Below are 17,017 nucleotides of genomic sequence, written 5' to 3'. Positions count from 1 at the left end.
GAGGATCCTGCTGTGATTTGTGTCAGAGAGTGTTTTGCCTACGTTTTCCTCTAGGAGTTTTATAGTTTCTGGTCTTACATGTAGATCTTTAATCCATTTTGAGTTTATTTTTGTGTATGGTGTCAGAAAGTGTTCTAGTTTCATTCTTTAACAAGTGGTTGACCAGTTTTCTTAGCACCACTTGTTAAAGAGATTGTCTTTTCTCTATTGTATATTCTCACCTCCTTTGTCAAAGATAAGGTGTCCATAGGTATGTGGATTTATCTCTGGGCTTTCTGTTTTGTTCCACTCATCTATATTTCTGTCTTTGTGCCAGTACCATACTGTCTCAATGACTGTAGCTTTGTAGTATAGTCTGAAGTCAGGCAGGTTGATTCTTCCAGTTCCATTCTTCTTTCTCAAGATTGCTTTGGCTATTTGAGGTTTTTTTTGTATTTCCATACAAATTGTGAAATTATTTGTTCTAGTTCTCTGAAAAATACCATTGGTAGCTTGATAGGGATTGCATTGAATTATAGATTGCTTTGGGTAGTATACTCATTTTCATTATATTGATTCTTCCAGTCCATGAACACGGTATATTTCTCCATCTATTTGTGTCATCTTTGGTTCTTTCATCACTGCTTTATAGTTTTCTACATAAATAGGTCTTTTGTTTCTTTAGGTAGATTTATTCCTAAGTATTTTATTCTTTTCATTGCAATGGTGAACAGAATTTTTTCCTTAATTTCTCTATTTTCTCATTGTTAGTGTATAGGAATGCAAGGGATTTCTGTGTGTTAATTTTATATCCTGCAACTTTACTATATTCATTGATTAGCTCTAGTAATTTTCTGGTGGTGTCTTTCAGTTCAGTTCAGTTCAGTTCAGTCGCTCAGTCGTGTCCGACTCTTTGCGACCCCATGAATTGCAGCACGCCAGGCCTCCCTGTCCATCACCAACTCCCAGAGTTCACTCAAACTCACGTCCCTCAAGTCAGTGATGGCATCCAGCCATCTCATCCTCTGTCGTCCCCTTTTCCTCCTGCCCCCAATCTCTCCCAGCATCAGAGTCTTTTCCAATGAGTCAACTCTTCACATGAGGTGGCCAAAGTACTGGAGTTTCAGCTTTAGCATCATTCCTTCCAAAGAACACCCAGGACTGATCTCCTTTAGAGTGGACTGGTTGGATCTCCTTGCAGTCCAAGGGACTCTCAAGAGTCTTCTCCAACACCACAGTTCAAAAGCATCAATTCTTTGGCACTCAGCTTTCTTTATAGTCCAACTCTCACATCCATACATGACCACTGGAAAAACCATAGCCTTGACTAGATGGAACTTTGTTGGCAAAGTAATGTCTCTGCTTTTCAATGTGCTATCTAGGTTGGTCATAACTGTCCTTCCACTGAGTAAGTATCTTTTAATTTCATGGCTGCAGTCACCATCTGCAGTGATCTTGGAGCCCCAAAAAATAAAGTCTGACACTGTTTCCACTGTTTCCCCATCTATTTCCCATGAATTGATGGGACCAGATGCCATGATCTTCGTTTTCTGAATGTTGAGCTTTAAGCCAACTTTTTCATTCTCTTCTTTCACTTTCATCAAGAGGCATTTTTAGTTTCTCTTCACTTTCTGCCATAAGGGTGGTGTCATCTGCGTATCTGAGGTTATTGATATTTCTCCTGGCAATCTTGATTCCAGCTTGTGCTTCTTCCAGGTGGTGTCTTTAGGGTTTTCTATGTAGAGGATCGTGTCATCTGCAAACAATGAGAGTTTTACTTCTTCTTTTCCAGTCTGGATTCCTTTTATTTCTTTTTCTTCTCTGATTGCTGTGGCCAAAACTTCCAAAACTATGTTGTATAGTAGTGGTGAGAGTGGGCACCCTTGTCTTATTCCTGACTTTAGGGGAAATGCTTTCAATTTTTCACTATTGAGGATAATGTTTGCTATGGGTTTATCGTATGTGGCTTTTATTATGTTGAGGTATGTTCCTTCTATGCCTGCTTTCTGGAGGGTTTTTATCATAAATGGATGTTGAATTTTGTCAAAGGCTTTCTCTGCATCTATTGAGATAATCATATGGTTTTTATCTTTCAATTTGTTAATGTGGTGTATCATATTGACTGATTTGAGGATATTGAAGAATCCTTGCATCCCTGGGATAAAGCCCACTTGGTCATGATGTATGATCTTTTTAATATGTTGTGGGATTCTGTTTGTTAGAATTTTGTTGAGGATTTTTGCATCTATGTTCATCTGTGATATTGGCCTATAGTTTTCTTTTTTTGTGGCATCTTTGTCTGGTTTTGGTATTAGGGTGATGGTGGCCTCATAGAATGAGTGTGGCAGTTTACCTTCCTCTGCAATTCTCTAGAAGAGTTTGAGTAGGATAGGTGTTAGCTCTTCTCTAAATTTTTTGGTAGAATTCACCTGTGAAGCCACCTGATCCTGGGCTTTTGGAAGATTTTTTATTACACTTTTAATTTCCATGCTTGTCATGGGTCTGTTAAGATTTTCTGTTTCTTCCTGGTTCAGTTTTTGAAGGTTATACTTTTCTAAGAATTCATCCATTTCTTCCAAGTTGTCCATTTTATTGTCTTATAGTTATTGATAGTAGTCTCTTATGATCCTTTGTATTTCTGTGTTGTCTGTTGTGATTTCTCCATTTTCATTTCTAATTTTGCTGATTTGATTCTTCTCCCTTTTTTTCTTGATGAGTCGGGCTAATGGTTTGCCTATCTTCTCAAAGAACCAGCTTTTAGTTTTGTTGATTTTTTCTATAGTCTCCTTTGTTTCTTTTTCATTTATTTCTGCCCTAATTTTTATGATTTCTTTCCTTCTGCTAACCCTGGAGTTCTTCATTTCTTCTTTTTCTAGTTGCTTTAGGTGTAAAGTTAGGTTATTTATTTGATTTTTCTGTTGTTTCTTGAGGTAAGCTTGTATTGCTATGAACCTTTCCCTTAGCACTGCTTTTACTGAATCCCATAGGTTTTGGGTTGTCATGTTTTCATTTTCATTTGTTTCTAGGCATATTTTGATTTCTTCTGTGATTTGTTGGTTGTTCAGAAGCATGTTGTTTAGCCTCCATATGTTTGTATTTTTAACAGTTTTTTTCCTGTAGTTGATATCTAATCTTACCTCATTGCGATCAGAAAAGATGCTCAGAATGATTTCAGATTTCTTGAATTTACCAAGGCTAGATTTATGGCCCAGGATGTGATCTATCCTGGAGAATGTTCCGTGTACACTTGAGAAAAAGGTGAAATTCACAGTTTGGGGGTGAAATTCACAGTTCGGGGGTGAAATGTCCTATAGACATTAATTAGGTCTAACTGGTTCATTGTATCATTTAAAGTTTGTGTCTCCTTCCTAATTTTCTGTTTAGTTGATCTATCCATAGGTGCAAGTGCGGTATTAAAGTCTCCCACTATTATTGTGTTACTGTTAATTTCCCCTTTCATATTTGTTAGCATTTGCCTTACATATTGCAGTGCTCCTATGTTGGATGCGTATATATTTATAATTGTTATATCTTCTTCTTGGATTGATCCTTTGATCATTATGTAGTGTCCTTTGTCTCTTTTCACGGCCTTTATTTCAAAGTCTATTTTATCTGATATGAGTATTGCTAATCCTGCTTTCTTTTGGTCTCCATTTACATGAAATATCTTTTTCCAACCCTTCACTTTCAGTCTGTATGTGTCCCTTGTTTTGAAGTGGATCTCTTGTAGACAGCATATACAGGGGTCTTGTTTTTGTATCCATTCAGCTAGTCTTTGTTTTTTGGTTGGGGCATTCAACCCATTTACATTTAAGGACTTCCCTGGTGGCTCAGATGGTAAAGTGTCTGTTTACAATGTGGGAGACCCGGGTTCAATCCCTGGGTTGGGAAGATCCCCTGGAAAAGGAAGTGGCAATCCACTCCAGGAGTATTGCCTGGAAAATCCCATGGACAGAGGAGTCTGGTAGGCTACAGCCTATGGGGTCACAAAGAGTCAGACACGACTGAGCAATTTCACTTCACTTCACTTCACTTCACATTGATAAGTATGATCCCATTGCCAATTACTTTGTTGTTTTGGGTTCAAGTTTATAAACCTTTTCTGTGTTTCCTGTCTAGAGAAGATCCTTTAGCATTTGTTGATGAGCTGGTTTGGTGGTGCTGAATTCTCTCAGCTTTTGCTTGTCTGTAAAGCTTTTGATTTCTCCTTCATATTTGAATGAGATCCTTACTAGGTATAGTAATCTGGGTTGTATGTTTTTCTTTTTCATCACTTTAAGTATGTCCTGCCATTCCCTTCTGGCCTGAAGAGTTTCTATTGAAAACTTAGCTGTTATCCTTACGGGTATCCCCTTGTGTGTTATTTGTTGCTTTTCCCTTGCTGCTTTTAATATTTGCTCTTTGTGTTTGATCTTTGTTAATTTGATTAATGTGTCTTGAGGTGTTTCACCTTGGGTTTATCCTGTTTGGGACTCTCTGGGTGGCTATTTCCTTCCCTATTTTAGGGAAGTTTTCAACTATTATCTCAAGTATTTTCTCATAGCCTTTCTTTTAGTCTTCTTCTTTTGGACTCCTATGATTTGAATGTTGGGGCATTTAACATTGTCCCGGAGGTCTCTGAGGTTATCCTCATTTCTTTTCATTCTTTTTTCTTTTTTCCTCTCTGCATCATTTATTTCCACCATTCTATCTTCCACCTCACTTATCCTGTCTTCTGCCTCAGTTATTCTACTGTTGGTTCCCTCCAGAATGCTTTTGATGTCAGTTATTGCATTATTCATAATTGATTTACTCATTTTTATTTCTTCTAGGTCCTTGTTAAACATTTCTTGCATCTTCTCAATCTATTTATCTGTAACTCCATTTTGTTTTCAAGATTTTGGATCATTTTACTATCATTATTTTGAATTGTTGTTCAGGTAGACTCCCTATCTCCTCCTCTTTTGTTTGGTTTGGCGGTCATTTATCATGTTCCTTTACCTGCTGAATATTTCTCTGTGTTTTCATTTTGTTTAGGTTGCTGTGTTTGGGGTGGCCTTTCTGTAGGCTGGAAGTTTGTGGTTCCTCTTTATTGTGGAGGTTGCTCCCTGTGGGTGGGGTTGGACTAGTGGCTTGTCAAGGTTTCCTGGTTAGGGAAGCTTGTGTCTGTCTTCTGGTGGATGGAGCTGGATTTCTTCTCTCTGGAGTGCAATGAAGTGTCCAGTAGTAAGTTTTGAGGTGTCTATGGGTTTGGTGTGACTTTGGGCAGCCTGAATTTTAATGCTCAGGGCTGTGTATGTCTTGCTCTGGAACTTGTTCGCTCCTGGGTGGAGCTTGATTTCAATGTAGGTATGGAGGCTTTTGGATGAGCTTTTGTCGATTAATGTTCCCTGGAGTCAGAAGTTTTCTGGTGTTCTTAAGTTTTAGATTTAAGCCTCCTGCCTCTGGCTCTCAGTCTTATTCTTACAGTAGTCTCAAGACTTATCCATCCATACAGTACAGATGATAAAACATCTAGGTTAATGGTGAAAAGATTCTCCACAGTGAGGGACACCAAGAGAGGTTCACAGAGTTACATGGAGAAGAGAAGAGAGAGGAGGGAGATAGAGGTGACCAGGAGGAGAAGAGGGGAAGTCAAAAGGGGAGAGAGCAGTCTAGCCAGTAATCAATTCCCTGTGTGCCCTCCACAGTCTGGAACACCCAGAGAGGTTCATGGAGTTACATAGAGAAGAGAAAATGGAAGAGGGAGATAGAAGTGACCAGGAGGAAAAGAGGGGGAGTCAAAGGGGAGAGACCAATCTAGCCAGTAATCAGTTCCCTAAGTGTTCTCCACAGCCCAGAACACCCAGAGAGATTCACAGAGTTGAGAAAAGAAAGGGAAAGGAGGAGACAGAGGTGACCTGGGGGAGGAAAGGGAGAGTCAAAAGGAGAGAGAGCAATTTAGCCAGTAATTATACCCCTAAGTAAAAATGGGTACTGAAGATGAAATTCTTAAAGGTACAAAATTGATAACAAATACCAAAAAGCAAAGATTAAAAATCTAGAGTAGAGGTTAGACTCTCAAAACTACAATATTAAAAATACAAACAAAACCAAACACAAAAATTATAAAATATATATATGGGTTTTTTTTTTGCAAGGTAGTAATAGGTTATAAAATGAAAATTAGAGGAGTAATAAAGAACCTAAAAATTTAAAAAGTAAAAAGTAAAAATGATAATAGTAAAAATATATCTAGGAATTTCTCTGGAGCTGTTTAGGGCAGTGTGGGGTCAGTTCAGTTTCAGATAGTTCCTTGTACCAGCTTATGCTTCTTCTCAAGGTCTGTAGGCCCCTTCCAATGCTTAGTCATGCCAACTACAGGGTTTCAATCTGTTGCACCTGTCACTTCTAGAGCCGTTCCCTCTTCTTTGTTTATTTGGCTTCCTCTGTTTGCAAGTCTCTTCAGTGTCTAATTTCCACCCTGACACAAGAGGGCAAAGGTGGTCACTTATTTAGGCTCACTTGTTCAGTTGTGCTATGGAAAGGGAGGAACACTGCAAACAAATATCACTGGCGTGTGTGGGGAGTGCTCTGTTATGGACCACACTGGGTTTGCCCCAGCTCATGGAGGCATGTGCTTTCCTGGTCTGCAGTGCTCAGGCTCTGCAGGAGAACTGTCCAAAGCAGGCCCTGCGTTTCATACTTCCCAGGTCTAAGATGCTCAGGTTCAGGTTCTCAGATACTCCACAAAGGCACAGACTTGGTTGGGCGTGCGTTTTGCGCCCTTCCCAGGTCCAAGCGGCTCAGGTGACCAGGTGTTTGGCGAGCACATTGTCCCAGGTGGGCTGTGCGTCTTAATCACCTCCCCGGTCCCAGCTGCTTGGTTTCCTAGCTGCACCAGGAGAGCACTGTCTCAGGTGTGCCGTGTGTCTCCTCTAGGGAGCTGATCTCTGGCTGCAACCCTCCTGGCAGATGTCAGCTGTCCAGGATCCTAGGAAGACTTAGTTAGCAACTCAGAGCCTGCTCACAGTTTGGTGGAGGATGCTGTCTCTGGGGCCAAGACTGCCTCTCATCTTCTGGCTCTGGCTGTTGCCCGCCTGCCTCTCTGCCTCTGGCAAGGGGAGGGGCTGGTCCAGAGCTGGCTAGCTTTCCCTTGGTATTTATGCAATCCGTTGTTCTGTGAGCGGGCCAGGCTGTGCCTTCGGTTAGAGCTTTTCGCAGGAAAGTTCTCTCTCTCTTTCTTTTTTTTCTCTCTCTGGCTATCCCACAGTTTGGGTTGCTGTCTCATGTTAGCTCCCTCAGATTGTCTTCAGGGCATTCAAGCCCGGTCCTTACCCTAAGTATTCAACCCGCACCTCGCCGTCCAGCCCCCGCTCGCTGGTGGTGGACGCAGCGTCTGGGCTACTTCTCTGCTGCTAGCTGCTGTTAGGCGTGTGTTCTGTGGGTTGTTTTTTTTTTCCTCCTGGTTATGTTGCTCTCTGAGATTCCAAAACTCCCCACAGACCCACCGGTGAGAGGGTTTCCCGCTATTTGGAAACTTCTCCTCCTTCATGACTCCCTTCCCGGGACGGGTCTCCATCCCTAACTCTTTTGCCTCTTTTTTTGTCTTTTATAGTTGTCCTACCCTCTTTCAAAGAGAATGAGCTGCCTTTTTGGATGCCTGGTGTCCTCCACCAGCGTTCAGAAGTTGTTTTGTGGAAGTTTTTCAGCATTCAAATGATCTTTTGATGAACTCACTGGGGAGAAAGTGGTCTCCCTGTCCTATTCCTTCATCTTCCATGGTCATTCTTTTATCATATCACTTGTCATATACCACCCCAATTGAAATAGGTTATAAAAATAGACATCTAATTTATGCTTTTGAACTGTGGTTTTGGAGGACACTTTTGGGAGTCCCTTGGACTGCAAGATCAAACCAGTCAGTCCTAAAGGAAATCAGTCCTGAATATTCATTGGAAGGACTGATGCTGAAGCTGAATCTCCAATACTTTGGCCACCTAATGTGAAGAACTGACTCATTGGAAAAGACCCTGATGCTGGGAAAGATTGAAGGCAGGAGGAGAAGAGGACGACAGAGGATGAGATGGTTGGATGGCATCACTGACACAATGGACATCAGTTTGAACAAGCTCTGGGAGTTGGTGATGGACAGGGAAGCCTGGTGTGCTGCAGTCCATGGGGTCACAAAGAGTCAGACACGACTGAGCGACTGAACTGAACTGAACTGAATTTATGAGATAAGCACAGGCACAACTACCAGTATTGGAAAATTATTTTTGTATGAGCCGAATTCACTGAAATCAATGTTTTGGGGTTTTTTATTTTAAAAAAGATCTCATAAATCTAGTCCTCTCCTTACCTTTCTTCTTTACCTTCTTAATTTTGGCCAAAGCATAAGAAAAGAGTCAGGAGACATTGTCCACATATAAAATGCAAGTAGAGAGTGAGAATTTGTGGCATTTTGGTTTGAGGGTCATCACCAGCTGTTATAGCTCAGGTAGCAAAAAAGTGCCATCTTACTGTTTCAAGGTGACACAAAGGACAGAGTTCAAGGCTGACAGAGTAGCTGGAAATTTAGTTGGGATATTCTGAAAGTGAGAGAGCTGCAAAAGGAGTGAGACCCAAAATTTGAGCAACAGAGAAATGAAAACTATAATAAAAAAGAACCAAGAATTTCTGGATTTAGCTCTGACATGCAAAGAGCTTGTGAGTTATCATCCCTATCCTTACAACAAGAAAAAAGCTGAACAAACTTGAAAATTACTTTCTTGGAACCATCAGAGAACTGAGATCACAGGACAAACTGCCACCCTAAAATTTGGAGAAAGGTAAATTCAGAGAGTCACAGCTAAGATCTGCTTTGAACAGAACCAGCCAGAGCCATAAATTATAAGAACATTTAAATGGTAATTTTGATAGATTGCTGGATGCTGAATGATAACTAGTATGAAAGAAACTCACAGGGAGCTACAGTTATTAGTGAGATCCCATACCTTTGTGGGGTTTTACCTCTAGGAGTCTCACTAGGTTCTCAGTGAAGAGCCAAGAAAGATTCTGTTATGACTCTGGAAGGGTGAAGGGAAAAGTACCCATTATGAAATATACCCAGAGCATTCTCCATATAAAGATCTGCTATTCTCCAGAAGAAAAGTCTTTACCAGAGCTTCTTGCCACCTAGAGGAAAGGCATTTCTCTGACTCTAGTCCCTTCTAGCCTTCCTGTCTGGGGAAAGAGAGGATTAAGAAACAGTTGTGAAGGTCACAGTCCAGGGACATAGACTCGGTAAAAGACCCATAAGTAATCACAAGAGTATAGACACTTCCTCTCCACTAAATCTTAAAACCATACCCACAAGATTCCAGGACAATAACTGGATTGTAGTTAAAAGAGCTGTAAGACACAGACTCTTCTAAAGAGTAGTTTGGGGCTTCTAAAGGACGCCTGAAGGTATATAGAGGAGACTGAAAATTGGAAATCACAGGAATTTGAAGTCTTTGACACACAAAGCTACAGCAAATAAACATAGGCTACCTCCTGGTTGGATTAATAATTAATCTACCTCTCTTCCTGTTAGCCATGTGTGGGTTTCAAAAAAAGTTATGATATGCTAAAAGGCAAGGAAATAAACCAAGTCTGAGGAGGGAAAGCAAGCATCAATAACAGACTCAATTGTGATTTCAGAATTTACCAGACAGGAAATTTAAAATAGCTATGATTGGGACTTCCCCTGGCAGTTCAGTGGTTAAGACTCTGCACTTCCACTGCAGGGGGCACAGGTTCGATCCCTGGTCAGGGAACTAAGATCCCACACGCCATGCAGTGCAACCAAAAAAAAAAAAGAGTAGCTATGATTAATATGTTAAGGACTTTAATGGAAAAAAGTATACAACATGCAAGAAAAAAATGGATAATGTTCAAGCAAAACATGGAAACTGTAAGAATGAATTAAAAGATCATTCTAAAAATCAAAGACACTGTAAATAGAAATGAAGACTTCCTTTGAAGGGCTCATGAATAGGTGGGACACAACTGAGGAAAGAATCAGAAAGCTTGAAGATAATGTCAATCAAATTGTCTCAAACTGAAGTACAAAGAGAAAAGATAATGAAAAAAAATCTAAGAATTGTGGAATAGTTTCAAAGAATGTAGCATATGTGCAATTGGAATACCAGAAAAGGAGAAAGCAAATGCAGCTGAAAAAAAAATTCAAATTCATAATGGTGAAAATTTCCAAAATTAAATGAAGACACCAAACCACAGATCCAAGAAGCTTAAGATAACACCAAGTAGGACAGATACTCCCAAAATGTGCAAATAGGCATATTATATTTAAAATGAAGAAAATCAGAGATAAGAAAAAATCTTGAAAGAAACCAAGAGGGTAAATAAACTCTACCTGTGTGTGTGTGTTTAGTTGTTCAGTCATGTCCGACTCTTTGCAATCACATAAACCGTAGCTTGCCGTGCTCCTCTGTCCATTGGATTTTCCCAGAAAGAATACTGGAGTGGGTTTGCATTTCCTACTCTAGGGGATCTTCCCAAACCAGGGATTGTACCTGTGTCTCTTGTGTCTCCTTTGTTGGCAGGTGGATTCTTTGCCACTGAGCCACCAGGGAAGCCAACACCTTTTTTTTTTTTTTTTTTTGCAAAGTCTTCCAAAAAATAAAAAGAGTAAGGACTACTTCCTCGACTCATTCTATGAGGACATTATCACCTTGATACCAAAACTATAGAAAGATATCACAAGAAAACTGCAAAAAATATCCTGTATAAATATAGATGCTGGGACTTCCTTGGTGGTCCAATGGTTAAGACTCTGAGCATCCAAAGCACAGAAATGTGGGTGCAATCCCTGGTCACGGAACTAAGTCCCACATGCTGCAGGACACAGACAAAAGACTTAAATAATAAATATAGATGCAAAATCTTCAATAATACTTTAACAAACTGGGTCTAGCAACATATGAAAAGATTAGACACTATGACAAGTGGAATTTATCCCAGGAATGCAAGGTTGGTTTAACATATGGAAATAAATCAATATAATACACAATAAAGCCACATTATCATCTCAAAAGTTACAGAAAAATCATTTGACAAAATTCCTCTTTCATGATAAAAATTCTAAAAAAAACTTAGACTAGAATGGATCTTCCTCAACCTGTTTAAGGCTATCTGTGAAAATCCTATAACATCATATTTACCAATGAAAGAATGGCTGTTTCCCCGCCTAAGATCAGGAACAAGACAATGATGTCCACTGTTGTATTCAGTTGTGCTGGAGGTTCTAGCCAGAACAATAGGAAAGAAAAGGAAATAAATTCATGCAGATCCAAAAAGGAAAATGAAAATTATCTCTACTTGCAGATGACATAATCTTGTATATAGAAAATCGTAATGAATTGATGCTTTTGAACTGTGGTGTTGGAGAAGACTCTTGAGAGTCCCTTGGACTGCAAGGAGATCCAACCAGTCCATCCATCCTAAAGGAGATCAGTCCTAGGTGTTCGTTGGAGGGACTGATGTTGAAGCCGAAGCTCCAATACTTTGGCCACCTGATGCAGAGAGTTGACTCATTTGAAAAGACCTTGATGCTGGGAAAGTTTGAGGGCAGGAGGAGAAGGGGATGACAGAGGATGAGATGGTTGGATGGCATCACTGACACAATGGACACATGGGTTTGGGTGGACTCCACGAGTTGGTGATGGACAGGGAGGCCTGGGGTGCTGCAGTTCATGGGGTCGCAAAGAGTCGACACAACTGAGTGACTGAACTGAATAATGAAATATTTTTCTGTGATGTAAAGAAATTGCTGATATACAAAATAACATGGTGGATCTCAAAATAGTCTGACTGGAAAACTCCAGACACAAGAGAGTACATAGCATATTCTACTTTAAAATTCCATTTTAAAATTACAAAAAAGGTAATCGTACTGATGAACCTCTTTGCAGGGCAGCAACAGAGATGCCGACCTAGAGAACAGACTTGCATACACAGCTGGGGAAAGAGAGGAATTGAGAGAGTAGCACTGAAACATATACATTACCATATATGAGACAGAGAGCTAATGGGAAGTTGCTGTATCATACAGGGAGCTCAACCCAGTGCTCTGTGACAACCTAGAGGGATGGAATGGGGTGAGGGGTGGGAGGGAGGTTCAATAGGGAGGGGACACATGTATACTTATGGCTGATTCACATGGCTATATAACAGAAACCAACACAACTTATAAAGCAGTTATCCTCCAATTAAAATTACAAGAAAGGAAAATCTATGACAAAAAGATAAGTGGGTTTCTGAAAGTCCATGTTGAGGACTGACTGCAAAGATGTATGAACTTGTACGATGGGAATGTTTTATATATTGAGTGTTATGATTGAGTTAAATGGGTGTATACATTTGTGAAATCTCATAGAGTGGTTCACTTAAAATGAGTGTTATGTAAATTATACCTTATTAAAAGTATAATTTTGAATATCACTGACATTATACCTTTAATTTTAAAGCTAGGATTGTATGGTAAACTATTTCCTGCATGTAAGATGCTTTACTCTTTGAGCAACTAATAATTAGATATATAGTGAAAAAAATGCATGAGTAGTTCTCTTTCTCAAATCAAAATTTGCTTAAATAGGTGTAAAAGTGCTAAATGGGTTTGATGTTGAAATGTTAAATGAAACTTCCTTTGGAGGACATTGCTAATATCTTAGAGTTCAAAATTTAATCATTAGAATGATAAATACTTAGGAACAGTTCTATGAAATTTTAAGCTTCACAAAAATACTGTTTACTGAGATATTGTTTGTATGTGGAACCTAAAAAGAAGGGTGCAAATGAACTTAGTTACAATACAGAAGTAGAGTCACAAATGTGAAAACAAACTCATGGTTACCATGGTATAAGGGGGAGGGGAGAGAAATAAATTGGGATTGACATATACACACTACAAAGTGTATATAGAGTAGATAACTAATAAGGACCTACTGTTACAACACAAGGAACTCTACTGTATAATCTGTAATGACCTATATGGGAAAAGAATCTAAAAAAAGGGTGGCTATATGTATATGCACAACTGACTGACTTTGCTGTACACCTGAAACTAACACAACCTTATAAATTAATTATATACCAATAAATTATTTTAAATATTGATAATTGAAACATAAGCAGAAAAATATTGGTATTAATGCTGCATCAAGTGATAATCAAAGTGCTGCAGAGAACCCAAAAGATTACACATAAGGTAAATATGTCTGACAGTAATGATAAAAGTTATACTCAATTTTTTTTCTTTCTTTTGATAACACTTAAATGATTAATAGGAAACAAGAACTGTAAAGGAAAGCAGAAAGAAGACAAAGAATGGAATTATCTAAAAGTGCTGAATAGCAATCAGTTAACAACAATGAAGAAAGAAGCTAGAATTGTCTGATGGAGGCCAACAGCCAACTTATCCTGTTTCAAAGGATAAGTTCTCCATAGATACAAAAACAATCTCAATTAAACATAGTCTCTCAAATTAGGCAGGTCCCCAAATATTCTTATACCTCAGTAACACAGATATAACCTATCTCTGCTTTGAGTGTCTACAATTCAATATATTATGAAAGTATAATCAGAAAATTTTCTACTGTACTGAAAAGATGATTGAGGTATTGATTGTAGTGAGTTGCATGCAGATTTTCAGAGTTCAAAAGATTTCAGAGTTCAGTGGTTTAAACACTCAGTTATCTAAAAGATCTCAATTATTCCATCACTTTCAAGTTGCTCGTTGCTCTCAAGAAGCTCAAAATGAATGGAACCTATTTCTCAAAGATGCTTAGTATAAAGTTTTAAGTAGGTGTACCTTGAATATTTTTCATATTGATTTAATTAAAAATAAATGTTTTCAACTTCAGAGTTCATGGACCTTTCTTTCCAAGAATTCTGAGGCGTAGGAAAGGAAAAAGAAACTTTGGAAAGACTATAACACATATCGTAGCAAAAGTGATGACTACTGACATGGTAAGAAATACATTTTATTCTTATTTGTTCATTTAAGTTTTAGCTGCATATAATTAGAAAACAAGCTCTTTGAAGGTTGGATTCTTGTATGACGTTAATGTCTTATTTCCTCCATTACACCCAGCTCAATGATTGACATATAATAGGTACTAAATAAATAAATGTCCACAACTATTTACAGAGTACTAATCTTGTTGCTAGGTGCTATGCTAGCACCTATGGGAGAGAAATATGAGAAATACTGCATTTGAGGGAGATACACTTTTGAACCAGACCCACAGTCCTGCTTCTTCCATACATCTGAGCAGTTTGAATGATGGTGGAGATGTTTAGTGGAAACTGAGCCATGTCCGACTCTTTGTGACTCCGTGGACTGTAGCCTGCCAGGCTCTTCTGCCCATGGGATTTCCCAGCAAGTATACTGGAGTGGGCTGCCATTTCCTCCTTCAGGGGATCTTCCCAACCCAAGGATCAAACCCACATCTCCTGCATTGGCAGGTGGATTCTTTACCACTGAGCCACCTGGGAAGCCCTATAGTGGAGACACGGACAAGTAAATAGGCTATTGCAGTTGCCACACAGAATAATATAATAGTAAATGCTATGATAGGAGTATATACAGGAGGCACTTAGGATGGGTACATAAGCAGAGTTAGGAATTCTGGCAACGCTGGCTGAAAGAAATAATGCAGATGAAACCTCAGGGATGAGTGTAAATTGAACTAGCCCAAGTTGGGAAATGTTCTAAGTCACCTCACTTGACCTCTCAGTAGTATTTCACAGTTCTCTCCTTGAATAGTCTTTCATTGTCTTCTGTTACCATACTTTGCTGGTTCAATCTCTCTAGTTGTTGTATTTTTTCTCCTTCTGTACTCTTAATGCTTGGAACTTATCTTTTTTCTGCACTATAATATGCCTAAGTGATTTATGTGATCTTTTCCCATAACTTCAGCTATATACACTGATAATCTAAAATGTGTATCCACAGCCCATATTTTTTGTTCTGAGCCCCAAACCAGTATGTCTAGCTACCTATTGCTCATCACCCCTTAATTATCTTCTGAGTACTTCAACTCAGTGTCCTCAATTAAATCCATGATCTTATCCAGTACCTAGTTTATATTCTAGAGTTCTCTGTTTCAGTAAACGGCACCACCATCTACCCAGTTGTTAATTACCATCTTCTGAGAGTTTGTCGTCCCCTCATCGCCTTCATATACCCCTTCCTCCCTCACTAAACCACATCTTGGCATACACCATGTTGTTTCAGAGAGCTACCGTATGTCCTTTAGGTCTCAATTTAAATGTCGTTTCCATAGGAGAAAACTTGCTCAACCTTCCAGAATACATAGACTACATACTGTGCACCCTGCATGTTCCCTCACTGGCACTTTTCCTTATCATAACTGTGTTAAATATTTTCTGTGGCTACCTATTGAGTGTCTGTCTCTTTCACTGTTAATATACTAGCTTTTAAGAGCAAGGGGAGTATGTTTATCATTCATCTAGTCACCGAGCATGATGATTGGTATAAGGTGGGTGCTGAGCATTTTTCATTGAATAGTAACTGAGTACATGTTTGATAGAGTATGGGGTATATATGAGTAACTAAACGAAGTCCAGAAAGGATGGTATTTAATACCTAGTAGGAGAGTGAATAGAGATAAAGCCTTGCCTATTAGACTGGTCTTATATGTTATCCTACCAATTTTTATTATTTTAAACGAAATTTAATTTTCCTTTGATTTGCTTACTGGATCAGATTTTCAATAACATTAATTATTCCACCAACTATATTTGTAAACATCTTTTGAAACATCATTGTAAAGTAAGGTATAGATTTTATCTCCAGCCTTTTAAAATATTTTTATTTTTACCTATCTTTTTATTTGTTTTTAAATCTGTTTTTGGCTTTATTTTCCTATATAACAGTAAAATGTTTCTGTAATTTTTATTCAGTGCTTTGCAACCCTGTCTTCATTTGTGTAAGTAAATATCCACAAACTTCAGACAACAGGACAATGAGAGGAAGAGTACTCTGAGAAGGCAGCATCATCAGTTTCTACTTTGCTCAGATCTTTGATTTTAGGTTTACCTGTGAGGTGGACAAAATATTTTAATTTGGTGTACCTAGTCACAGCTGTGTATATAAGCCTTTAACAGTTTTCTCAACTTTGATGATTCTTTAGTCTTTTTCCTGCTCTATACTCTCCATAAACAGTTTTAATCCATGCCCATTTAATCCATGCCATTATACTGGTGATCTTTACAAGTAGTGTAGTGAAAAGGCATGGACTTTTTGTAGTCAGGTAGCCCAGTGTTTAAATAGCCTGTTTTGGGCAAGCTGCCTAACTCTGAACCCCAAATTCTTTATTTTTAGAGTGCTTTAAAAAGAGAGAAAAACTGCTGATTAAGAGGATGATCTTGAGCCAAACTGCCTGGATGCAGAGTCTGGCTTTGGCACTCATTAATTATGTGATTTTCAACAAGCTGTTTTCCCATTTGCGCTTTAGTTCCTCATCTGTAAAACAGAGATAATATGTATTCTTTATTTATATTATAGAGACTATATGAATTCACATTTGTGATGTGCTTAGAATAATGGCCAGCACATAGTAAGTACTCGATAATCGTTTTCTGCTAGTATGATGGCTACTGCTGCCACCACCACCATCACAACCATCACCACCAATACCACCACTAAACTTTATTTTTTTGTTTTTTTGAGGATGAAATTAAATCCTATGTATAAAATACCTAGCAGTGCCTGGCATGCAGTGGCTTTTCAGTAAATTTATCCCCTCTTGCATTTTTTGCTGATCAACATCACTGCAAGTTCTTCTCAGCATCTTTACCTTATGTCTCACTAACAGACAACGACCCTAAAGTTGAACTTACTGTTCTTTTGTACAAAGCCTGTCCTTAGTCCTCCTGTATTCTCTATTGAATTAATGTCCTAGATATCCTTCCAGTCAATTGAACTAAATATGTCTTTACTTCCTTAGTCTCTCAAATTGTGATGAGGGACTTAAATTCTGTCTTTAGGTTTAGACTCAGTCTGACTTCT

At 38.7% G+C, this 17,017-nt stretch overlaps 1 protein-coding gene across 1 annotated transcript in view; it reads left to right on the top strand.

The window, feature by feature from the left end:
* SHCBP1L (SHC binding and spindle associated 1 like) overlaps positions 1–17,017 on the top strand; it is a 38,352-nt gene that overhangs the window by 10,550 nt on the left and 10,785 nt on the right. Inside the window, exon 6 of the mRNA XM_052654190.1 lies at positions 13,845–13,950. Coding sequence (XP_052510150.1) covers positions 13,845–13,950 — 106 coding nt within the window. The remainder of the gene's footprint in view (positions 1–13,844; positions 13,951–17,017) is intronic.

Source organism: Budorcas taxicolor, chromosome 16, assembly GCF_023091745.1.
Source record: "Budorcas taxicolor isolate Tak-1 chromosome 16, Takin1.1, whole genome shotgun sequence".
Taxonomy (NCBI): domain Eukaryota; kingdom Metazoa; phylum Chordata; class Mammalia; order Artiodactyla; family Bovidae; genus Budorcas; species Budorcas taxicolor.
Note: the sequence above shows the minus strand (reverse complement) of the source record. Positions and strands in the feature narration are given on the sequence as shown.